The sequence below is a fragment of the Vigna unguiculata genome, chromosome 2, assembly GCF_037176805.1.
Source record: "Vigna unguiculata cultivar grain cowpea cultivar isolate G323 ecotype 2 chromosome 2, ASM3717680v1, whole genome shotgun sequence".
Classification (NCBI taxonomy): Eukaryota; Viridiplantae; Streptophyta; class Magnoliopsida; order Fabales; family Fabaceae; genus Vigna; species Vigna unguiculata.
In genome coordinates, this window is record NC_140793.1 from 8,240,556 (window position 1) to 8,262,940 (window position 22,385).

Sequence of the window (22,385 nt, forward strand, 5' to 3'; positions counted from 1 at the left end):
TTACATCCTTTCTCACGTGTTTAACCTATTACCAATGTTTCTATTTCCATTTAGGTTCACTAACCCAAGTGTACCACTAATTAGACTTACTTAGATCAATTTTGCTCATTCACAATAGGCCACAATCAATTAATACTACATGTATTCCACCTATGTTCCTAAGTATTATTTCATTCTCCTACCAATTATAAATAACATGACCATGATACTTTAGCCTATATATATACTGCATGTACATCTTAGACAACTTTGCATCAACAATCCACTATGATATTAGATTATGCCTCTCAATCCAGCCAATCCCTATTTTAAATGTAACCTCTACTATAGTGTCAAGGTATTCCCTTCCTTCAATACCAACTTAGAATTTAGCATTCTCACCTTTTGCATCACTTATCCATTTTTAACCTCCTATCCAGTATATCACTACTCCACTTTTCCATACTCCAAAATTAGAAAGTGCCATTTATCTACTTTCAGTGCCTGGCAGCAATCACGGTGCTACCAGGCGGTGCATACACATTCTGGGAATTTCCCAGAATTCTTCTACACCTGTGAACTCTAAGACCATTATCATCCTCATTTCACCAATTCATCAAACCATAATACAATCAGCTGCACCCAAATATCAATTTAACATAAAATGAACCATTTTCGGTCTAATTCGCACTATAATTGATCCCTAAACCCAAAACCCCCCAATTATGAAAACTCTAATAGCGTACATACCAATTTCATCCAATTAGTTCCAATTACCTTACCATTAGCCAATTATTAGCAGTCCACCTTATACCCAACTACTAAGAACCCTTTTCCACCAATCCAAGACAACCCAGAACGCGCAGAAAACCCAAATCGAGCCAAAACTGCTCGCGTCGCCTGATGGGTGTTCATCACCGCCAGGCGGTTCACACAAAAACCCAAAAACTGGGTTGAAACACATGTGTCGCCTGGCAGCCAAATGATCAGAAAAATACTGTAAATCACATGAGTCGCCTGGCTCTTTGAAGGCCCGTCGGGCATTAATAGAACAGGAAATGCTCAAGCATCCAAATATACATACATCATGAAAATCAATGATACGAATTAAAATCACGGAGTCCAGCTCCCCACGTAGGCCAAGGTTTGAACACACAACATCCAATATCAAAGCAAGTGTACAACCAATTCAACCAATTCATGTTTCATGATAATTCCTATAAATCTAAGATTATATTATCACTCATTATGATCAAGCATATTAACAAAATAATAAACAATTAAAACAACACCCACTTTAGCATACACAAGACTCGAACCCAAATCCTCTTAACAAAAGAAAGTACTCTCAACCATTTTAGCTAGTACTATTCACATCTTAAAAGACAACATTAAATGTTATAAAGGCCCCCCAACTACCCGCATTTATTAAATAATTATTTATTTAATTATTTAATTTTCTTGGGTCTTACATATATGAATGTTGATAAGTAACAAATAAGTTTTTAAATGCACATCTCCAAAAACTATTTTTAAGCTTTCTTTCATTTCCGTTGTCCCACTATAACTGCACATCTCTTTCTTTCATTTTAAATTCCTCTGCCACTATAACTTTATAACACTTGATTAATCCAATGCTTGCTTGCATTAACTTAAGAGGGGATTGTTGGTTTATTATATGTTGAGTATGCATTCAAGTTTATAGGTTCTGTGTGTATACTTTATGTTAGTTTAATTTGTTCTCAATAGCAGGGTCATAATATATCAAGAAAAGGATGATTGTATTCATTGTTCCATAAATATCAACATAGAGATTGGACGCTTGTCAACAAGAAGGCCAAATATGCAAGTTCTTATAACTTTCAAGACTTAATTGTTGGTTTACTTGAATTTTTAAAATGCTATTTTTTTCAATCCTTTATGTATGTATATATTTATTTATTTATGATGGTATAATTCTATCTTTTTATGTTTATAAAATATGAAGCCATTTATGTGGCTTCACTTAATAACTTTTGTTTTTAGGAGAGTTGGTTTGTGTTATGATATAAAAATCATTTCAAAAGTATTGTATTTTAAGGGATAATAAATGCAATATTAAAACGCTTTGTAACATTTCAAAGTATTGTATTTGTGATGTTAGAAACAAATTGTATTTGTGATGTTATAAATAAACTGCATTTGTTTGGGAGCTTTGTTGATTTCTTGTATCTACCAGGTTGTGTTCTTGGTTAGTCATTATTGCAACATTGCTCTAAAAATGTCATTAATGCATGAAGATGATTGCTCCATCTCAAAACCAATTGAGCCTGCATTTTTTGCTTCACCAATTGTATGTGGCTCTACAAATATGAGACCCCCTTCTCATGAGGGACATAAAAATTGATCAGAAGCTTGCAATCATTTCATTCAACTAGAACCTAAATCGGATAAGAGGGCTCAATGCAAGTATTATGATATCCTTATTCGATATGAGAAGGAACAACTGCAATGTGTAATCATGTGTTGAGATGTCCAAATAACCCCAATAAAGAAGTAAACAAGAGACAAAAAGAAGTTCATCTTCAACAATTGATAGGAATATTAACTCTCCTTCTTATGGTATATTTGTCCAAGAACTTTGTCAAGTAGAACTGGTAAAAATGTTTGTGGAAGTCAGACTCCCCTTTCAATTTGTAAAGCATGTTGCTTTTAAGTTGTATTCAAATGATTTACAACCAAGATTTAAGATCCCATCACGATATACCTTATCACGAAATATTGTAACATTATGGAATGTAAAAAAGGTATATTTGAAGGATTTTCTTTCTCAACATCGTCAAAGAGTTTGTCTCACTATTGATACATGGACTTCACTTGAAAATCAAAGTTATATGTGTTTAGCAACCCACTTCATCGGCAATGATTGGAATTTGAATAAAAGGATTTCGAATTTCTATCAACTAATAAGCCATACCGGAGAGGTCATGGCTAAATTTGTTGAGTCATGTTTGCATGATTGAGGGTTGAGTCGTGTTTTGACCTTGGCAGTAGATAATGTTACATCAGATGACGCGGGAGTTCAACACTCGAAGAAAAGACTAATTTATTGGAATAACTTGGTTTTGAAAGGTGACTATATTTATATGTGTTGTTGTGCACATATTTTGAACTTAATTGTGAGTAGTGGGCTAAAAGAGATTGATAACTTTGTTTTAAGAATTCGTGTTGCGGTAAAATATATTAGATCATCTCCTTTTATATTTATGAAATTCAAAGAGTAAGTTGAAAAATAAAAGATTGAATATAGAGGTCATATTTGCTTGAATGTTGAAACAAGGTGGAATTTAACCTATTTGATGTTAGATGGTTTTTTCAAGCATAAAATGAGATTTTTTGAGCTTGAGTTGTATGATACAAAATATGCTATTGAGTTAGGAAAGGGGATTGGAATGCCTTCTTATTAACATTAGGAGTACATTGAGTCTATTCTGCATTTTTTGAGCATTTTCTATGAAGCTACTTTGCGCATCTCTGGTAACTCTTATGTTACAAGTATTATCTACATGTCAAAGGTGGTAGGAATTTGGAATGGGAACAATCATCTACTCAAGTCCAATGTTACAAGCGATGCAACATATAAGATGGCTAAAAAAATGGAAAAAAATGCGAGATATTGGGGTGAACCTAACAAGTTCAATATTTTGTTGTTAACTGTTGTTGTCTTAGATCCTAGATACAAAATGAGTTATATGAATTGGGCAATTGATCAACTTTTTGTTCTTGACAAATGATGGATAATTGTTAATGTCACGATTGGATATTTCCTCAAAATTGTTGTTTGATAAATATAAAAGTCAAAAATGGTGAGCTAAAAATGACACACAACAAACACATGTAGAGATACCTGATTATAAGAAGGATTTGTATGGTTGGGATTTTTTGTTGCAAACAATAGGATTAACCTCTCCAAACAAATTTGAACTTCAAAAGTATTTAGAGGAAGAGCTTGATACAACTGCAAATTTGAACATTCTTGATTAGTGGAAAAGTAATTCGTGTAGATTAATCTTGTCAAACATAGTATGAGAGTTATTAGCTATTTTGTTTCTATGGTAGCATTTAATTCTACGTTTAGCACAGGAGGAAGAGTGTTTGATCCATTTCGTAGTTCTTTATCACATCAAAAGGTGGAGGCACTTATATATACACATGATTGGTTAAAAGACATACATTCACCATCGTTGTTAGACTATGATTTTGAAGAGCTTCAATGTTGTTGATGTTCAAATTATGTAATAATATTACCATTAAATATATATTAAGTAATGATAATTTTATTCATTTCTTAAAGATTGGTTTCTCAACAAGATGTTGACCACAACATAATTTCTTTGAGTTAAAGCTCAAGCATCATGCCTTTTGCAATCAAAAAGTACATAAATGGACTTCCCCTATTGTTTTAATGTTTAACTCTTTACTCACATGTTTTCCATTGGTTTTTCACATTTTCATTTTCTCCATTGCATGTTCCTTTGGTTTGGTTGTGTTGTCATTGGTTTTTGTTGTCACTTTGGTATTATTAGTTGTTGTAAATGGTGTTATGTTATCGAATCTAGTATGAATCTTACTAATTATTATCTAATTGTGTACCCAATGTACTTTTTATCTGATAGACTAGTTTTATATTTTCTTATTAATACAACTTGCTCTTTTTCTAGCCAATTCTGGAGGCAGATGGAGCTTTTCTTTGGTTTAATAATTGAGGAGGTATTACTTACTAGAAGTAGAAGGTACAATTTTTTCCTTATTGGTGGGGAAGATATTGCATTCTTGTTGGTGCTTTCATATATAAGAAAGATGATTTAAATTTGTGGTGGTGTCAGTAATAGTATATCCCTGATGCATCCTTTGCTAATTAGAGTTAGAACTTATAGTCTTCCCATAAATGTTTTATGTCCTGATTTGGTATGGAACCATGGCCATTGTATTATATGTTATGTTTATTCCTCGTTTGCATACATGGTTAAGTATATATTAAAAAAATTCCAAACTAATCTTTTATAAGTTATAGTTTTAGTAATAATGACAATTAAAGCATGATTTTATTTGATAATCATACCTATCATGGATGAAAATAGATTATTTAAATTTCTTTAATAATTCATTCATGTTTCAAATAAATCATGAATCAAGTGGATTGATGCCAACTCCAGTTGCTTAATATATATATATATATATATATATATATATATATATATATATATATATCTATGTGTATATATAGTTGTAAAGTTGTTGTTAATGGGTTTGGGTTAATGGGCCATGGAAGAGATTTTGAACCTTGTAATCAAATAGGTGTTACTGCATTCTATTTGAAGAAACTATTAATTTCCCATGAACTCTATTGTTATTTTTAATTTTAGTTATTTTTTAATGTTAATGACTTTATAAACATTCTCATTACCAAATGATTAAATGACTTTTGTATCGACAATTGTATGGTTTTAATTTTATTTTTTAATGTTAAGAATTTAAATTATATATCATCTTTAATCTTTAATAATATTAAATTTATAATATTATTATATTTTTATTATTATATATATTATTGTTCCTGCAGAGAACAAATAAGATAGGTTAGGCACAAGCGTCACCTTACCATGTAGTCCGCTATCTCCTTAGTTGGCTTCTTCCCAGTCGATATATGTCAACTTGAACCCAGGAGGGGCTACCTGCAGAAGAGTCTCCGAAGCTCAAGTAAGTCAAAGCTCTCAGAGAGTCAAATCAGTGATTAATGAATGCGTACCTTTAAATGATGGGGTCCACGTGTATTTATAGGACATTAATGACGTTTGACCATTTCATGGTTGGGTCTTGACTTGGGCTCTAGTTTGGGCCACGAATGGGCCTGGGCCCCAACCCAGGCCCTTGAGACCTATTGAAAGCGGGGGCATCGATGTTGGCTTAAGTTTATTGGAGTAGTCGATCTCGACCGGCTACTTGACTAGATGGCTTATGTTGGTGATGTGAGGTGCTAACTCGGCCTAGCCTGGGTACTAGGCGGTTTCGATATGCACATTGTTTACTTGGCTGAGTTTGGCTAGGTACGGTACACCAGTCCCCCAGCCTTGTCCGATATGGGTTGTCGGTCAAGGATGATATGTGTTGATAAGCTAGCAGAACCGGCTAGGTGTGATACACCAGTCCCCCAGCCTTTAAGTGTGGTGAACAATGTTAAGGCTTAGAATTTGCAACTGTCAGAAGGTAGGTGAAAGGGTGTCAGTTGGTTACATTGAAAAAGTTTTGGCGCCGTCATTTTGAAGTGGGATTTTTCGCAATGATGGTGTCGATTGGTCTGTGGTATGGTTTTGGCGGGAAGAGGTTCGTCGTTTGGAATCGCAGGCTATAAATGTGTGTTTGCAAACAGATAAGGGGTTACCTGTTTCATTTGTGAATTCTGAATTTAAAGACCTTGTGCGCGTAAAAGTGTCTGACTAGTCCTCTATTTCGACCGACATCTTCCCGTAAAAAACGAAATCAGGTATGTCCAGTAGTAGTAGCGTGTCTTCGTCTAGTAGTAGTGAAAGTACTGAGTCAGATAGAAGTAAGGATGGACGACTTGGCGGAGAGGGTACAGATTCTGGAGTTGTAACAAAATTAAGTTTATTTAAATTTAAATTTTAAAATTTTATTTAAAATATTTTTAAAGTTGTTAATGAAAATTAATATTTTGACATCAAATTCAACTTCAAAACTCACATATCAATTTATTCGACATTAAATTAAAAAAATTATAATAAATAAAAACTAATATCAACTTATCCGATTTTAAAAAATTGAAAATTTTATTCATTACTTAAAAAAGTATAATTGACTACGGATACAAATATTTTATTTCTTTATTTATGTTTTTAAAAGATAGATTTTTAACATCACTACAAATGTATTTAATTAATTAATTAATTAGACTAATGTAATTGAGTGATGAATAAATCGTGACTATATGATATATTATTATTTATATATTTTTTAATTAGTGGGTTAAAAATAATTAATAAACATTAAATTTTATAAAATTTAATAATAAACTGTGATATTAAATAAAATTTGAATTAAAAAAATTATTAATACAATATTATTTTATTTATAGAACAAAATCATTTATAAATATCATATAATTCATAATTACTTAATACACAAAAAAATTTTGAAATTCAATTAAAAAAAATATATAACCAAAGAAAAAATTTAGAAATTAGATTACTAATTAAATCAAAAGGTTTATAATAAACAGAAACTTTCTAAAAAATATAATTATAAAAATAAGGGTTAAATATGTTTTTGGTCCCTTAACTTTTAGTAAATTTTGGAATTAGTCCATTTTGAAACTTTGGACCAATTTAGTCCTTGATCTTTCGAAATACGTGGATTTAGTCTTTTTAATCAAATTTTGGTAGGTTTATTGGATGTTTCGTACGCATTTCAGGATTGTATTTGAGTTGTTTATATTGTTTGACACATTTTTGCTTTAATGTTAAGTCAAATACTATTATGAAACGTGCTTGAAATGTCAAATAAACTTAACAAAATTTGATTAAAAGGACTAAATCCACGCATTTCAAAATATGGAGGACTAAATTGGTCCAAAGTTTCAAAATGGACTAATTCCAAAATTCATTGAAAGTTAAGGGACCAAAAACATATTTAACCCTAAAAATAAATACACAAATCTAGAATATTGTTGCAGTGTTATATGATCTTTCATGTAAGAAAAATACTATTTTCTAAGGAGATTTAAATGATCTTTATTAATAAATTATAATGTATTTAATATAGAAAAGCACAAAAAAAAACAGGCATACTTGAAATTCTTTTCATAAACGATAATTAAAAAAAGGTTAAATTATACTTTTAGTCCCCATTTTCGTAGCAAAATTTGAATTTGGTCCCTCAATTAATTTTTATCTCAATCTGGTCCCTATTTTGGGAAATTTGACCCAATCAAGTCCTTTCCGTTAGTGGTGGAGTAACGGTGTTAAATGGGGTGCCACGTGTCAGCTTCTGGATTTTTTGAATTTTTTGAATTTTTTTTGAATTTTTTTTTTTGAATTTTTTTTTTATTTTTTATTAATTTTTTTAAAATTTTTTAAAAAATTAAAATTTTGCCACGTGTCAAGCAGACATCGTGCCACGTGGCAGTGACAATGCCACGTGTCACTATTTGGGCGGTGTCATTTTCTCATTCTCAATTTGGTCCCTGTATTTTATCTTTTGTCTCAATTTAGTCCCAATTTTTGTAAAAATTATGCAATTTCGTCCCCCTCCAAATTGAAACAAAAATTATAAAATGTTATACAAATATTTTTATTAAATTTGATTTTTTTATTCAAATTGATATTTTTATTATATATTTTCAATAAAACCAAGTTTCTTTAAATTTGTTTCACATTAAATTTTACTTAAAATTGTTTTCAAATTTTAAATTTATTTGTTTTTTATTGTTACATCAACTAGTTAATTTTTCTTAAATTATATAATTGTTATTTTTATACTAACTAAAATATTTGTATAGAAATTATTGAATTTTACACATTTTAAAAATATGCAATTATTTAAAATATAAATTCAAATAAAAAACAATATTAAAGTATAATGTAATAAAATATCAATATAATTTATGAATTTTTTTATTAACATTATTTTCTATTAACAACTTTAAAACAATTTTAAATAAAGTTTAACGTAAAATATAAATTAAAATAAACTTAATCTTGGTAAAAATATTTACTTGAAATATCAATTTTGATAGAAATATTTGTGCATATTTATATAGAAATTAAATTTGGTTTCAATTTGGAGAGGGACAAAATTGCACAATTTTTACAAAAATTGGGACTAAATTGAGACAAAAAATAAAATACAGGGACCAAATTGAGAATGAGAAAATGACACCTCCCAAATAGTGACACGTGGCACTGTCACTGCCACGTGGCACAATGTCCGCTTGACACGTGGCAAAATTTTAATTTTTTAAAAAATTTTAAAAAATTTAATAAAAAATAAAAAAAAATTCAAAGAAAAATTCAAAAAAAAATAAAAAAAATTCAAAAAATCCTGAAGCTGACACGTGGCACCCCATTTAACACCGTTACTCCACCATTAACGGATAGGACTTGATTGGGTCAAATTTCCCAAAATAGGGACCAGATTGAGATAAAAATTAATTGAGGGACCAAATTCAAATTTTGCTACGAAAATGGGGACTAAAAGTATAATTTAACCTTAAAAAAATGATGAAAACATGAACGAAAAATATGGATGCTATAATATTATTTTGCAGTACTAAGCATAAATAATGCGAATGATGTTAAATATAGGTTTTATTTAAGTAGTTACTAGTCATTAACTATTTAATTAGAAAAGAGCCCTATGAAATGTTCATGTAATTTATTTTAATTTATAAGTAATCACAAGTTCTACATATATTATTTAGTTTTAAAGAAATATCATTTGATTAAATAAAAATCATAGGTTTTTTTTCTACTACATAATCCACTTGAATAGAACCGAGGAAACAATGTTGCTATTTTCCCTCTATTCCGGTTCTTCGCTTCATCGTTCTCATGAACCTTAAGCAATGAGTTTTTGACTCGGTCATTGTCGAAGCTGAATTGTGTGTGGTTTGCTTGGTACTATTCATCTCTTCTCTTTCGTTTATTGTGCTTAGGGTTTTACCAAATTACCAAAATCTCTTTTAGTATTGCAATTTAAAAGAGAGTGATTGAATCTCAATTTTACGATACAAAAAACTTGCAATTTCACAAACACCACGCAAACTCTCTTCCCTCTCTCATTTTTCATTTGCATTGGGTGCTTTATTGCTTCATTTTCTTTACCTTCTCTCTTCATTTCATATGGGCATTGTGTATCGCTTTGCTTCTAGCCTTAACTCCAAAGCTAGGTCTCCCTCCTAACCACTCTTGCTTTTGTTTGCTCCCTTTTACTCCTATGTTGTGTGGAAGTCAAATTGTTCATCTAGGTTACAGAGAAGATCTTGCAAAATGAATCAAGATTTTATTTGTTTTATGCATTACCTCATTGGGTATTGTTTGTTTTGATTATTACATGTTGGGTTCTAAGTTTTGAGTGTGGAGGCTAACATCTAATTGAGATTAGTGGACTTTTTGTTTGACTTTGAATTGATGTTTCTTTGGTTGCAAGATTACTAGGAGTGGCAGCAAATAGATCACAACAAGAATCCATTCATTTAGCATCAGAAAATAGCGTGGGCCAAAAATTGGAGACAAATAAGTGTCGGCTTCATGGACGCAACAAAAGATATTTCGACTAGCTTACCACTTATAGAATTTAATAATTTTAAAAAATAAAAGTTTCATCCATTAGCGAAGGCCTCACCCTCTCTTTGGATTTTTTAAAAATTATTTTTCTCTTGGCTAGGGTTTGAACTTTTCTTAATACCATTTTTTAAAATTAGTTTTAGTTTTGCAAGGGTATATGTTATGTTGAAGAACCGTATGTTGTGTTTGGGATTTAATCTGAAACTAATTTCAGTTGTTAAATTCCTTGATTTCTCTTGGCATAGGTTTCTGCAGTGTTGGAATGGTGGTCCTGCAATGTTGGAGTGGTGTTTTTGGTGTAGACCACAAGGGTGAGGAAGTTGGTCCCTTTTGGCATCATTACAGTGGTCTGTGAAATAACTTGGTAACTTCCCAACCCCTGATATATATTTGCATAGGTTTATTGATTATTGATTGATGTAAATGTATGTGGGAATGGTGGCATGCTTTTAAGGGCTGGGTTTATTGTTGGATTTCTTGATTTCTCTTGGCATCAAGAATTTCAAATTGTATGGTTAAGTGAAGGCAGGTGTTTTGTTAACAAACATTATTAAAAAATCATTAGTTTTGATTAATCAAATCTAATCTTATTTGATCTGATACTCTGAGTGAACAAAAAAAATGTTAACAAGTTGTGAATAAAATTGAAAACAAAACACTGCAGTTAGGACTTAGACTCTTTTAGGACTCCAAGAATAGGCCTCTAGTATATTGGTTTCCCCTAAAAAGGTGAAGGACAAGAAATACCACACACCAAAACTTTATAACCTTCCTAGCCTTCAAAATGTGATTCTAAAATGTCAGAACCACACACAGTTGTATTTTTCCGAAATCTTGAGTTTCATTATTAAGCCATGCATAGATTTTGGTACTTAAAATCTTTCATTCATAGAATATATAGGCATGCATGTCTTATTTGTTAATAATGTACAACCCATAATCCTCTATCTTTTCTGGGAGGAAATTGAATGGGAAAGCATGAATCAAAGTTTTAGAAAATGGTTGCCATTGCAGTTTTGTTGTGAATCTTATATAATGATCCTTTGGGTAGTTTAGATTTGTAGATATATGAATTTGAATATAAAGTATAAGTGTTTGTATAAGATGAAACAGGAGCATTTAAAAGATAGAATATGTTTTGGATGAATAATGGTATGAAGAATAGACATCGATCACGTGCCAACCATATGTGTTTAGTGTCGGCTAGCCCACACTCCCTTAGAATATCTTTTATATTTTGCGTCGGTCAGCCCACACTTCGTCCGAATATTTTAAAATAATATTTGCTCTTAACGTTCTCTAACCCACGCTATTATTAATGTTTTATTATATTTTTTTATTGTTTTGCTTTGGCTAACCCACACTAATGCTATTCATTTATGTCAACTGGACGACGCTATTGCAGACTCAAATTAGTGTCCGTTGGCCGACACATCTTGAATTAGCTTCGGTGGTTTTTTCGTGGTTCTCTATCCGACACTGAACCGACAATACATTTGAATTTGTGTCGGCTTTAGCTCCTTAGCGTCCATTTTTGGCCGACGCTAATCCTTTATTTTCTTGTAGTGAGCAAATGAAGACGCGTGAGTTGAAGTATGAAGCAGGAGACGAAGCATGAAGGTGTGGACGTTAGACGCAGCGGTGCGAATGGCCGAGGCACTTCAAAGAGATTCTCTCACAAACGATCCTCACCGGCCTCATCGCAGACCCCTACGCCGCAAGCAGACTCATAAACTTCTCTACTCGCTCCGCTCTCGTTCCCTTCCACTATTCCCTCCAAATCTTCAATCATCTTCACAACCCCAACGCCTTCACATGGAACACCATCATGCGCGCCCATTTCGAACTCCAAAACAACCCCCACCAAGCCCTCACACTCTACAAGCTCTTCCTTGCGAAACACGCAAAACCCGATAACTACACCTACCCAACTCTCCTTCAATGCTGCGCTGCCCGGGTGTCCGAGTTCGAGGGAAGGGAGCTGCACGCACATGTCGTGAGGTTTGGTTTCCATCAAGATGTGTACGTCTGGAACACACTGATAAACTTCTATGCAATATGTGGGAGCATGCCCAGTGCGCGCCAGGTGTTTGAGGAAAGTCCTGTGTCGGATGTTGTCTCTTGGAATACTGTTTTGGCGGGGTATGTTCAGGCGGGAAATGTGGAGGAGGCGGAACGTGTGTATAGGGGAATGCCGGAGAGGAACACCATTGCTTCGAATTCCATGATTGTGCTCTTTGGAAGGAAGGGGTGTGTGGAGAAGGCGCGGCGGATTTTTGATGAAGTTCGAGGGAGGGATATGGACATGGTGTCGTGGAGTGCGATGGTTTCTTGTTATGAGCGGAATGAGATGTGTGAAGAGGCGTTGGTTTTGTTTGTGGAGATGAAGGCGAGTGGGGTGGCAGTGGATGAGATCGTTGTGGTTAGTGTTGTATCCGCGTGTTCGCGAATTTTGAATGCTGAGATGGGGAGGTTGGTGCATGGTTTGGCGGCGAAAGTTGGGGTTGAAGATTATGTTAGTCTCAAGAATGCTTTGATACATTTGTACTCTAGTTGCGGGGAGATAGTGGATGCGCAAAGAATTTTTGATGATGGTGGTGTTCTTTTGGATCTAATATCTTGGAACTCGATGATTTCTGGGTACTTGAGGTGTGGTTCGATTGAAGATGCTGAGAAGTTGTTTTATTCCATGCCGGAGAAGGACGTTGTGTCTTGGAGTGCCATGATATCTGGTTATGCTCAACATGAATGTTTCTCGGAGGCTTTGGCATTGTTCCAAGAAATGCAGCTTCATGGGGTCAGGCCAAACGAAACTGCTTTAGTGAGTGCCATCTCGGCTTGCACTCATTTGGCTGCTTTGGACTTAGGGAAATGGATTCATGCATATATAAATAAAAATAAATTACAGGTTAACACTATACTGAGCACCACTCTTATAGACATGTATGTGAAATGCGGGTGTGTGGAAAATGCATTGGAGGTTTTCTATGCGATGGAGGAAAAGGGGGTTTCTACCTGGAATGCAATCATTCTTGGGTTGGCAATGAATGGTTTGGTAGAACAGTCACTCAACATGTTTGCAGATATGAAAAAAAGTAATACACTTCCTAATGAGATAACATTTATGGGAGTTCTTGGGGCCTGTCGGCACATGGGCCTAGTCGATGAGGGGCGTCACTACTTTAGTTCCATGATCCACGAACACAAAATAGAGCCTAATATTAAGCACTACGGATGCATGGTTGATCTTTTTGGACGTGCATGTTTTCTTAAAGAAGCGGAGGAACTGATTGAGAGTATGCCAATGGCACCTGATGTTGCCACTTGGGGTGCCTTGCTTGGGGCTTGTAGAAAACACCATGACCATGAAATGGGAGAGAGGGTGGGCAGAAAACTTATTCAGCTTCAGCCTAACCATGATGGTTTCCATGTATTATTGTCAAATATATATGCTTCAAAAGGAAATTGGGGCAATGTTCTCGAAATTAGGGGAATTATGACACAACATGGGGTGGTAAAGACACCTGGTTGTAGCATGATTGAAGTAAATGGGATAGTTCATGAATTTTTGGCTGGAGATAAGACTCACCCACAAATAAGTGATATTGCGCACATGTTAGATGAAGTGGCAACAAAACTAAAGATTGAGGGCTATGTACCTACCACAAGTGAGGTTTCACTAGACATAGACGATGAAGAGAAGGAAACTGCACTTTTCAGGCACAGTGAGAAACTTGCAGTCGCCTTTGGGCTTATCACTATTGCTCCACCAACTCCAATCAGAGTTATGAAGAACTTGCGCATTTGTAATGATTGCCACACTGTTGTAAAGTTAATCTCCAAAGCATTTGATCGTGAAATTGTGGTAAGGGATCGTCATCGCTTTCACCACTTTAGGCATGGAGCTTGTTCCTGTATGGACTTTTGGTAACAAAGCATCCTGGCTATTAAAGTGAGTGAGTATTTTACGTTTCAGGAACATACACTCAATTTTTCATGGTTGACTCAAATATCAAGCTATGGAATCAAATTTTGTTCATTTTTGTGATCTTGTTGGTAAAGAATGACGGATAAGGAGTACCTTCTAGTCCAGGATAATATCACTACAAGATTCCTGAAGAGAAATGATTTATGGCAATGTTAATTGAGTTTGCATTCAGCGATTGGTCTCTGGGAAAGTTTGCAAAATTCCAAAAATTCTCGTTCAATCACCATCATCTCTGGTTCAATGGCCATTCCTGAGCAGTTGAGTTATTACAGGAACTCATCTATAGTACTTGTTTTTTGAACCAAGCTCTTTCCTTAGGCTTGTAATAGGTTTCTTGGACTAACGGAATAAGTTTTCTGGGTGAGTGATGGATGGAGACCTTCTTGGATCAACGAGGGGGGGGGGGGGGTCTGACTCTTTGAATAAGTTCCTTGGTTGATAAGCTTTCACATGGATTAGGCACGACTAAGAAAGGTTGATAATGGTTCTTGAGATCAAGAACTTGCAGTAGTGCTGCGGAAGCAAAGAGGAGAAGAAGGAGCAAGGATGCTTCTTGGATTAGTTCTTGGCTTTCTTTTGGCTCAAGAAGGCCTCGACAAACGGGTGGTATTCTTGGAGTTTGATGAAGGTTTGGATGTACTTGAACAAGGTAACTGAGAGGTTTTTAGGTGGTGGGGTGGTTTTTACGTAGAATTGTTTAAATTGAGATTTTAGGTGCTGATAATTGAAGGTGCAGTACATTTGAGATGATATGTTCAGCTGGTGATTTTAGTGCTGTGAAAGTATGTGCAGTGAGCAGTCGGTCCAGTGACATAAGTTGCTGAAGGAAGTGTGTTGAACCTGACCAGCGGTATTTGAATGCTCACATGAGAAGCTTGCCAGAGAAGTTGACCAAGACTTGAAACCTGCTGATCCTGAAATGATGACCTGCTACCAACTTTGAAGAACTCCAATAGACAGATTCTGCACTTTGAAGAAACCTGCGCCAGCCAGAAGCTTTTGAGGAGAGCTGCCCTTGTTACTTGCTACTTTAGGTGATTTGTATAGTTAGACTAGGCAAGTCTAGGTAGTTTGTACATAATTTTTACTTGCTATTGCCAGTTCCTGTGACCAGTTCTAGGCTCTTTTCAAGTTCTGGTTTTTGAGAACAAATTTGATCATTCTACGTGGTTTGACAGTTCTTAATTCATCTCATGCATATTCTTAGTCATTCAAATATGTCTCATTCATTTGCATTGTAATATCTCAATACCATTACATTTCTTGGGCACAAATCGAAGCCTGTGATATTATTGTAACGATCCACCAAAGAATGATTGGCACTTGCAGCATCTTTGCTAATCATGCAGCAAAGTTGATTGAATAGTCAACAATAAGGAGTGCATGAAAACCTTTCATTCAGCTGTATTCACTCCTACAATACCACAATTTTTGTGAAAACTCATGTTAATGATGAATTTATTACACGATTGAAACGTTTTCACACTTCCTCTGTTCGCTTTTTTACATCAAGAAATGACATCTAAGACGTGATCTATCAGCTGAAATTCTCGTTTGACAGCCAATCATAATATTGACAGAACTCACTATGAAGAATAGTATAGACACATTACTCTGCTTCTCTGAACTGCCAACACATTCTCGGCAAAAAAAAAGCCGTTGCCTAAACAAGTTTGCCTTATTCAATTTCTACGTGTCAATGTCAAACCCCTTTGTCCAGACAGGGATGCAGTATATTAGTATTCCCAATGAGAATGAAACACAAATTGTAATAACGGCATAGGTATAGGCTCTCCAGGGATGATTGCTTTCTCTCATTGCATTAAACTCAGCAGCAAAAGTAGAGACAATGCTCAAGCACCCCATTAGGCCAAACTGTATTCCTGCTACAACAGTATCACAATCTCTGGTCTTCACCTGCATCAGACAAGTAAATAATGTTTATGATTTATGTAATATATAACAGACATAATAAGGGCAAGAATTAATCATGGTACTCTCCAAAGAAGTTCAACAAAAGCCAATTTCCCAACACAAATAAGTCTTACTGTCATATCTAATTCGGAACCTATGAGTCTATGAATTCTAGCATAGAGATTGAGCAATGCAGTTAGAGGGGACTTGAACATGAATGATGACAAAGAAACTTACAGCGTTCTTCACAGTGGAAAGTGCAGCCATAATACAAGTTGCTAATACATTGGCAATTAAAGTCCCGAATGGAATCCATTTAAACAACCCTTCCTTTCCCAATCCACGCCCGTTTAACCTTGCTAAGAACCATCTAATCCACACACCCATGCGTCCAACCATGCAAGCAAACCATAACTGTGCAGCATTACCACCGTGCTTGAACTCAGCCTTTACTAATGCACCACTCACACCCCACAATATGCCTAATATAACCAAGAACATCACCATAACTATCAACTGACGACGGTAGCTGTCTACTTTGCAGTTCATCTTATTAACATCTTTTTCCGAACTAATACCCAGCCGGTGGAGGAGCCACCTAAAACCCTTGGCTATTTCAATCCCAAACTGGATGGAATATGCAATGAGAAATAAACCTGAAAATTTGTAGTTGTAAAACAAATTCATCTTATCAATTTAGCATCATAAGGAAATAAAATCATCAACTCATCCACTATGGGATAAATTTTGAACCAAAAATAAATAAATTCTATGCTTGAAACAAAATAGCTCAGAACAAAAAATATTATAAATCCACTCGTTTACCTAAAAGAAAGCCAAGTGAAGCGAAGAGCCAATGCCCGGAAACACTGAGTTCAAGCATTTTTTGATTCCAACCACTGAAGGTTGTAAGGCTTCCTAAGTAACCAGTTGTTATTGTTATAGCTAGATGCTCTGACACTTGAGATATGTCTCCTTTGAATACCACACCAAACCAACCCATAAGAAACGAACCAATCTGGAAAGAATGTTAAAATTTGCATTAGATTGTCTGAATCAGCTTCCTCACGAGTGAATACCAAAATTTCCTAACAGTACTTCTAAGTTTTAAGTTTGGACTTTGAAGCTTCGACACGATGGTTATATATGGAAAAAGTAAAATCGAATTTGCATTATACATAAAGGAATCTAGTGTCCCTCGACACCAAATTTAAGAAGTAGGACAGATTAATTCTACTATAACAAGATTTAAAAAACTGCTCAATGGTGTATGTACACTGTAGATTAAGGATTTAAGAAGTGAAAATACAAAGCCAGATAATCTTCTGTAACGAGAAAGGGAATAACTACTTGACGCTCAAGAGTCAAACATTGCTATTTTGATAGACTCTATCTTTAAAGGTGGCACAAAATTTCTCTCTTGTTTGAAAAGCAATAGATTTTAAGAATTTAACATACATTGTTCTTTGAAGCAAGTTACTACCATAATGTCTGAAACTTATGTTCCTGGTCATCAAAACAACCCTGGAGTGTTAGTCTTTGTGAACCCATCAAAATTTCTTGGTAACCAAGACGCAAAAATATTGAAGATGGAAAAGGGAACACACCATATTAGCAGGAAGATCAACATAAAGAATGGTTTGGTCGCTTGTCACATGGGCAACCCCAGGGCCAAATAACTTATGCAGTAAATATCTCGTTAAGACCTGCATATTGTTTTTACGGTTTGTGTATTAGAATTTTGTGGATAACTGCATGTCATAATATAAATTTGACCATAAAAAGAGTATCATTGTCACAGCTGAAATTTGCCATAGCCTCTCATTCAGCAATAGAATTCTTAATTGAAACAATGGCAAATACCAGTAATCCATTATGCACCAGCAAAAGTTTAGGAGATATTACCCCAAGAATTCCAAAAACCGCTAAATGAACCAAACATGAAGTATAGTCCAGGAACTCTGGCAAACCTTTAGGAGGGTCCTGAAAATAGATCATATGGTTAATTAATAACCAAATCACAGAAACCAAAAATCTCGGGACGACATGAAAATCAAACGTTGAAGCTCACATGTTCTATGTCTTCAGAACGTACAATTCCATCAGTGGAAAGAGGGGAAAGGGATGTGAAAGCAGGAGGCAAAGGCCTAATAGAGGAATTGGGATGCGATCTGTGTTCCTCTGGAATGGAAACGACAGCTTCTTTTTCTGACCTGTTGTCAAAGGACAAACGGAAACTGTTGCTCTCACTAAACCTCTTGCTTCTAAGAGCTCGATCTCCAATGTCTCCAGCCTCTGAAACACTCTCATTCTCACCATCATTATCTGTATGATAGCTTACGTGACTTGATATGCTTAATGAACGTCTTCTGATTGAAGAACCCCCACTGTTCATTCTCTCCATGTAAACAACAACACAACCACAACACTTTGTCTAACCACCTTAAACCGCGTTGAACACCCAACTAAATACCAGGTTGACTCATGCAGCTGCCACCAATACAAACCTCATGGAATTGTGGAAGAGGTAATGTGTGGTCACGTGACTGATTGGTCGGAGAGAAAATTTTTGGTAGTACAGAGAGAGGGGTTATGGTGAGGGAGAATCTGTGTACGGTGATAGAAAATTATGAATGGAGAGGAACATGAAAAATAAATAATTTCTACCTCAACATTAAAACAAACACATTATAGTCAATTTAATACAGGATGATGCACATGCGTAAGAAAGCAGTTTTCCTGACACAAGCGATTACTAATGACAAGTAAAAAACGTATGGGAACTAGACTAAGAAAAAAAAAAGATAATATAAGTTATGGGAAATTAATAATCAATGATGTCACAGAAACTGTACTGGCTACTTGGTGAATATATGTAGGCCAGGGATACAAATTCAATGGTTATTGTTTTATGTCATCTTTTGTTGTTGGGGATTTGGAGTGATCTGAGAGAATACAAAGCAGGAAATTCAATATGGAGTGGACAAATGGAAAATCGTATAACATAAGGAAAATAGTACCAAAAGAAAAGGGGGGCATAATAATGTGTCACACCAAAGAGATTCATACGTAAGGTGGCGTTTTCACACGAAAATAAGATGTGAAGCTAATATTACGAGACACGAGAAATGAGCTGGGGATAACTATTTTGTGGTCAATGATAGCAGCCGACGTTTGAAACAGATTCCTTTTTCACATCTTTCTTATCATAAAAAAAGAAACCAGTTGCACGAAGGTGCCGTTCTTGAGCAGTTTTATTGTCTATATAGAAATTGAAATAATATTAATAAAATAGATAATTATTTTTAAAGAAGTTCGCATTAATTTCAAGAAAAATAAATCATCAAAAAATTTCAGATCACTGTCAAGGTCCATCAATTATTAAGATCCAATATATTAAGTTTGTTAACAGAGTTACTAGATTAATATATTTCTAAGTTCTTTGTTTGTCGACACGTGTCCAAATGAAGACTTTGTTTTTGTGTGATTAATATAAGATTTAAATATTTATTTGGTACTCATTTTTGTAGTCTTGAGTGTCGTTGATCTTAATTTTTTTGGAATGTTTAAAATGATCTTCATTTTTTTAATGTGTTTAATTTGATCATTTTATGTCATGTCATTTAAATGAGTAGCGAATATTATGTTGGAAGTCTCAAATCGACTAAAGATAAAATAAGACAATTTCATAGTATGTAAGTGAGGTACAAACCTCATCTTACAAGCCGGTTGTGTGAAATTGAGTTAGACTTAAACTCCACTTTTTAATATGGTATCGGAGCCAAGTTTTAAAAAAAAAAAACCAAAAAAGTCTATCCTAACAAAATTTCTTAGACATTCTGTTCCACCTACTCTCTAACGCTGTTTGTATTATGTCTTTCATTTTGTTAATTACGTGAACTGTTAGTGTATAAATATGTGAGATAGAATTTTGAAAAGGACATGGTAGCCTGATTCCAAATAAATTAGAACCAACCACAACAAACACTACAAAAATAAGTACCATATAAGTATTTAAGCCTTAATATAAATAAGATTTGATTTTTCAACGACAAATCTTACACGTAACAACACAATTTATAAATTTACAATCTCAAAATTGAAGCAAATTGTTTTCTTTTCATCACCTCACGAGTCACGGTTCTTTCAAGGACGATAGAAAGTGGAAGATTCCTAATTTGAGGCGTGGATTGCTTTGGTTTCCAATTTCCAATGCATCCAAAACCACTTGCACCTACCCCTTGATTCAAGGTAGGGAGTGCAGATTTATTCTTTTAGGATCTTTTCCAGTGGGGTTGCTAACTGGTGCAAGTGGTCTAAGTAGGGATGACAAAATGGGCTGGGCCCGACGGGCCGGCCCGCCAGCCCGACAAAAAAAACATGGGCCGAGTCAAGAAATTCAACCCGCCAACCCCATACAGCCCGACCCGTCAAGCCCGCTGGCCCATCGGGCCAACCCGTGGGCCAAAACGGGCCAGCCCGCGGCCCGTACCAGTTAATTAAAAATATCCCACCCACGTGCATATTTCAGCATCCCTCACCCTCACTCACTGTCTCTCTGTTTGCGCTCCCCACCCACCTACCCAATCTCTCCCTCCGCGCACTCTCTCTCTCCGATTTCCTGCGCTCGCTACGTCGCCGCTGGCCACCGCCAAACACACAGGCCACCCCTCACTCACTGTCTCTCTGTTTGCGCTCCCCACCCACCCACCCAATCTCTCCCTCCGCGCACTCTCTCTCTCCGATTTCCATTGTCTGCCCTGGCTACGTCGCCGCTGGCCACCGCGAAACACACAGGCCACCACGTCGTCGTCGCTAACCATACCCGCTTCTCTTCTCCTCCACCTTGACATCCACCACGGCGTTCGCTATTTGGAGAAAACAGCGTCCACGACCACCGCGAAAACAGCGGAGCCACCGTCAGACTGCGATTGGCAGACGATTCCGACCGCCACGACCACCGCGAAGACAAATATGTTCCTAATTTGAGTTGTGGTTCCATTTCACCCGATTTGTAACCTAAATTCCCAATTTTGTTAATCCTAAATTTCTGATTTTGTGATTTCCGACCACCACGACCCATTCTGTGAACCATGAATCGTAATTGCTGTTGCTGCTGCCGTTAATGGATGTTCATCGTTAAATCTTCCCCAATTTCAATTTGCGTAGCTGCTGCCGCTTATTTGGATTGGAGCAATATTCAGGTAACCATGTGTTGGACTGGACTGTTGTATAATGGTGTAATTGTGTTGCTGTTTTGATGAATTATTCACCACCCTTGCTGTTTTGATTTTCTGTTATTCACCACCCTTGCTGTTTTGATGAATTATTTACTATCTTTTTAAGGAATTCCATATTCATATGTCTATTGATGGTGTTATGTTGTTGTACAAGCCCTGATTTGAGTGACTCGGTTATTTGAGTGACTAATAATGTGTATGGAGGTTGATCTTGCTGAATTTTGTCGAATTTGATTTTTTAGTGACATGTATTTGATTTTTTGAATCACTTTTAAAGCTGAACATTATTTGTGGTTCTATTTGTTTTGTTTGTATTAGGATTTAGTGAATCAGATTTAATATCATGGATGAGCATGAGTCTAATTCTAATCCTCCTCCAAGTAAAGATCATGAAACTGAAAATATGTGTACTGAGTCTGAGAATGTTGATGTAGTTGAAGAGGATATGGATGATAGTGTAAAACTTAAAGAATCCTCTTGTAGTAAGAAAAGTGAGAATCTGACTGATTTTGTGTTGTGATAATAGATCATTGTTGTTGTACATATGTGAAAAAATTCAAAATTAAAATATGACTGATTGGGCCAAAAATTATACAGATCAGAAAAAACTGGCGGGCCAGCCCGCCAGCCCGCGGACCGGGCCAAAAAATGTAACCCGTTTTACCATGTCGGGCCAGCCCGGCCCGACCCGTTTAATACGGGCCAAAATCGGGCCGGGTCAAAATGGGCCGGGCTGGCCCGTTTTGACACCCCTAGTATAACCTTTCTACCTATTTTATTTTTTAAATAATTTTATACTTAAAAAATTCAGTTTATCTCAACGAGGACTTTATCTCTCTTTATATTACTTTTTGAATTAGTTTTAGCTTAACAAAGACCTAACCCTCTCTATGTATTATGTTTTAAAATATTATTGAACATTAA

The 22,385-nt window shown here is 35.3% G+C and overlaps 1 protein-coding gene and 1 pseudogene across 1 annotated transcript; one reads left to right on the forward strand and one right to left on the reverse strand.

Moving 5' to 3' along the window:
• Positions 1-11,704: 11,704 nt before the first annotated feature.
• LOC114173630 (pentatricopeptide repeat-containing protein At3g62890 pseudogene) lies at positions 11,705-15,459 on the forward strand (annotated as a pseudogene).
• Positions 15,460-15,477: 18 nt separating this feature from the next.
• LOC114173631 (uncharacterized) lies at positions 15,478-19,150 on the reverse strand. Its single transcript, XM_028058122.2, has 6 exons — positions 18,293-19,150; positions 18,127-18,204; positions 17,829-17,927; positions 17,047-17,239; positions 16,459-16,877; positions 15,478-16,224 (listed from the first exon to the last, which is right to left on the reverse strand). The coding sequence occupies exons 1-6, from the start codon at positions 18,623-18,625 to the stop codon at positions 15,997-15,999; spliced, it is 1,350 nt and encodes a 449-aa protein (XP_027913923.1). The 5' UTR covers positions 18,626-19,150; the 3' UTR covers positions 15,478-15,996.
• Between the last annotated feature and the right edge of the window lie 3,235 nt (positions 19,151-22,385).

Coding starts and splice junctions, on each gene's coding strand:
- LOC114173631 (XM_028058122.2), bottom strand. CDS start 18,625: ATGGAGAGAATGAACAGTGGGGGTTCTTCAATCAGAAGACGTTCATTA. Junction 17,240..17,828: donor TTGATCTTCCTGCTAATATG/GTGTGTTCCCTT, acceptor CATTCTTTCCAG/ATTGGTTCGTTTCTTATGGG. Junction 16,878..17,046: donor TTCACTTGGCTTTCTTTTAG/GTAAACGAGTGG, acceptor ACAAATTTTCAG/GTTTATTTCTCATTGCATAT.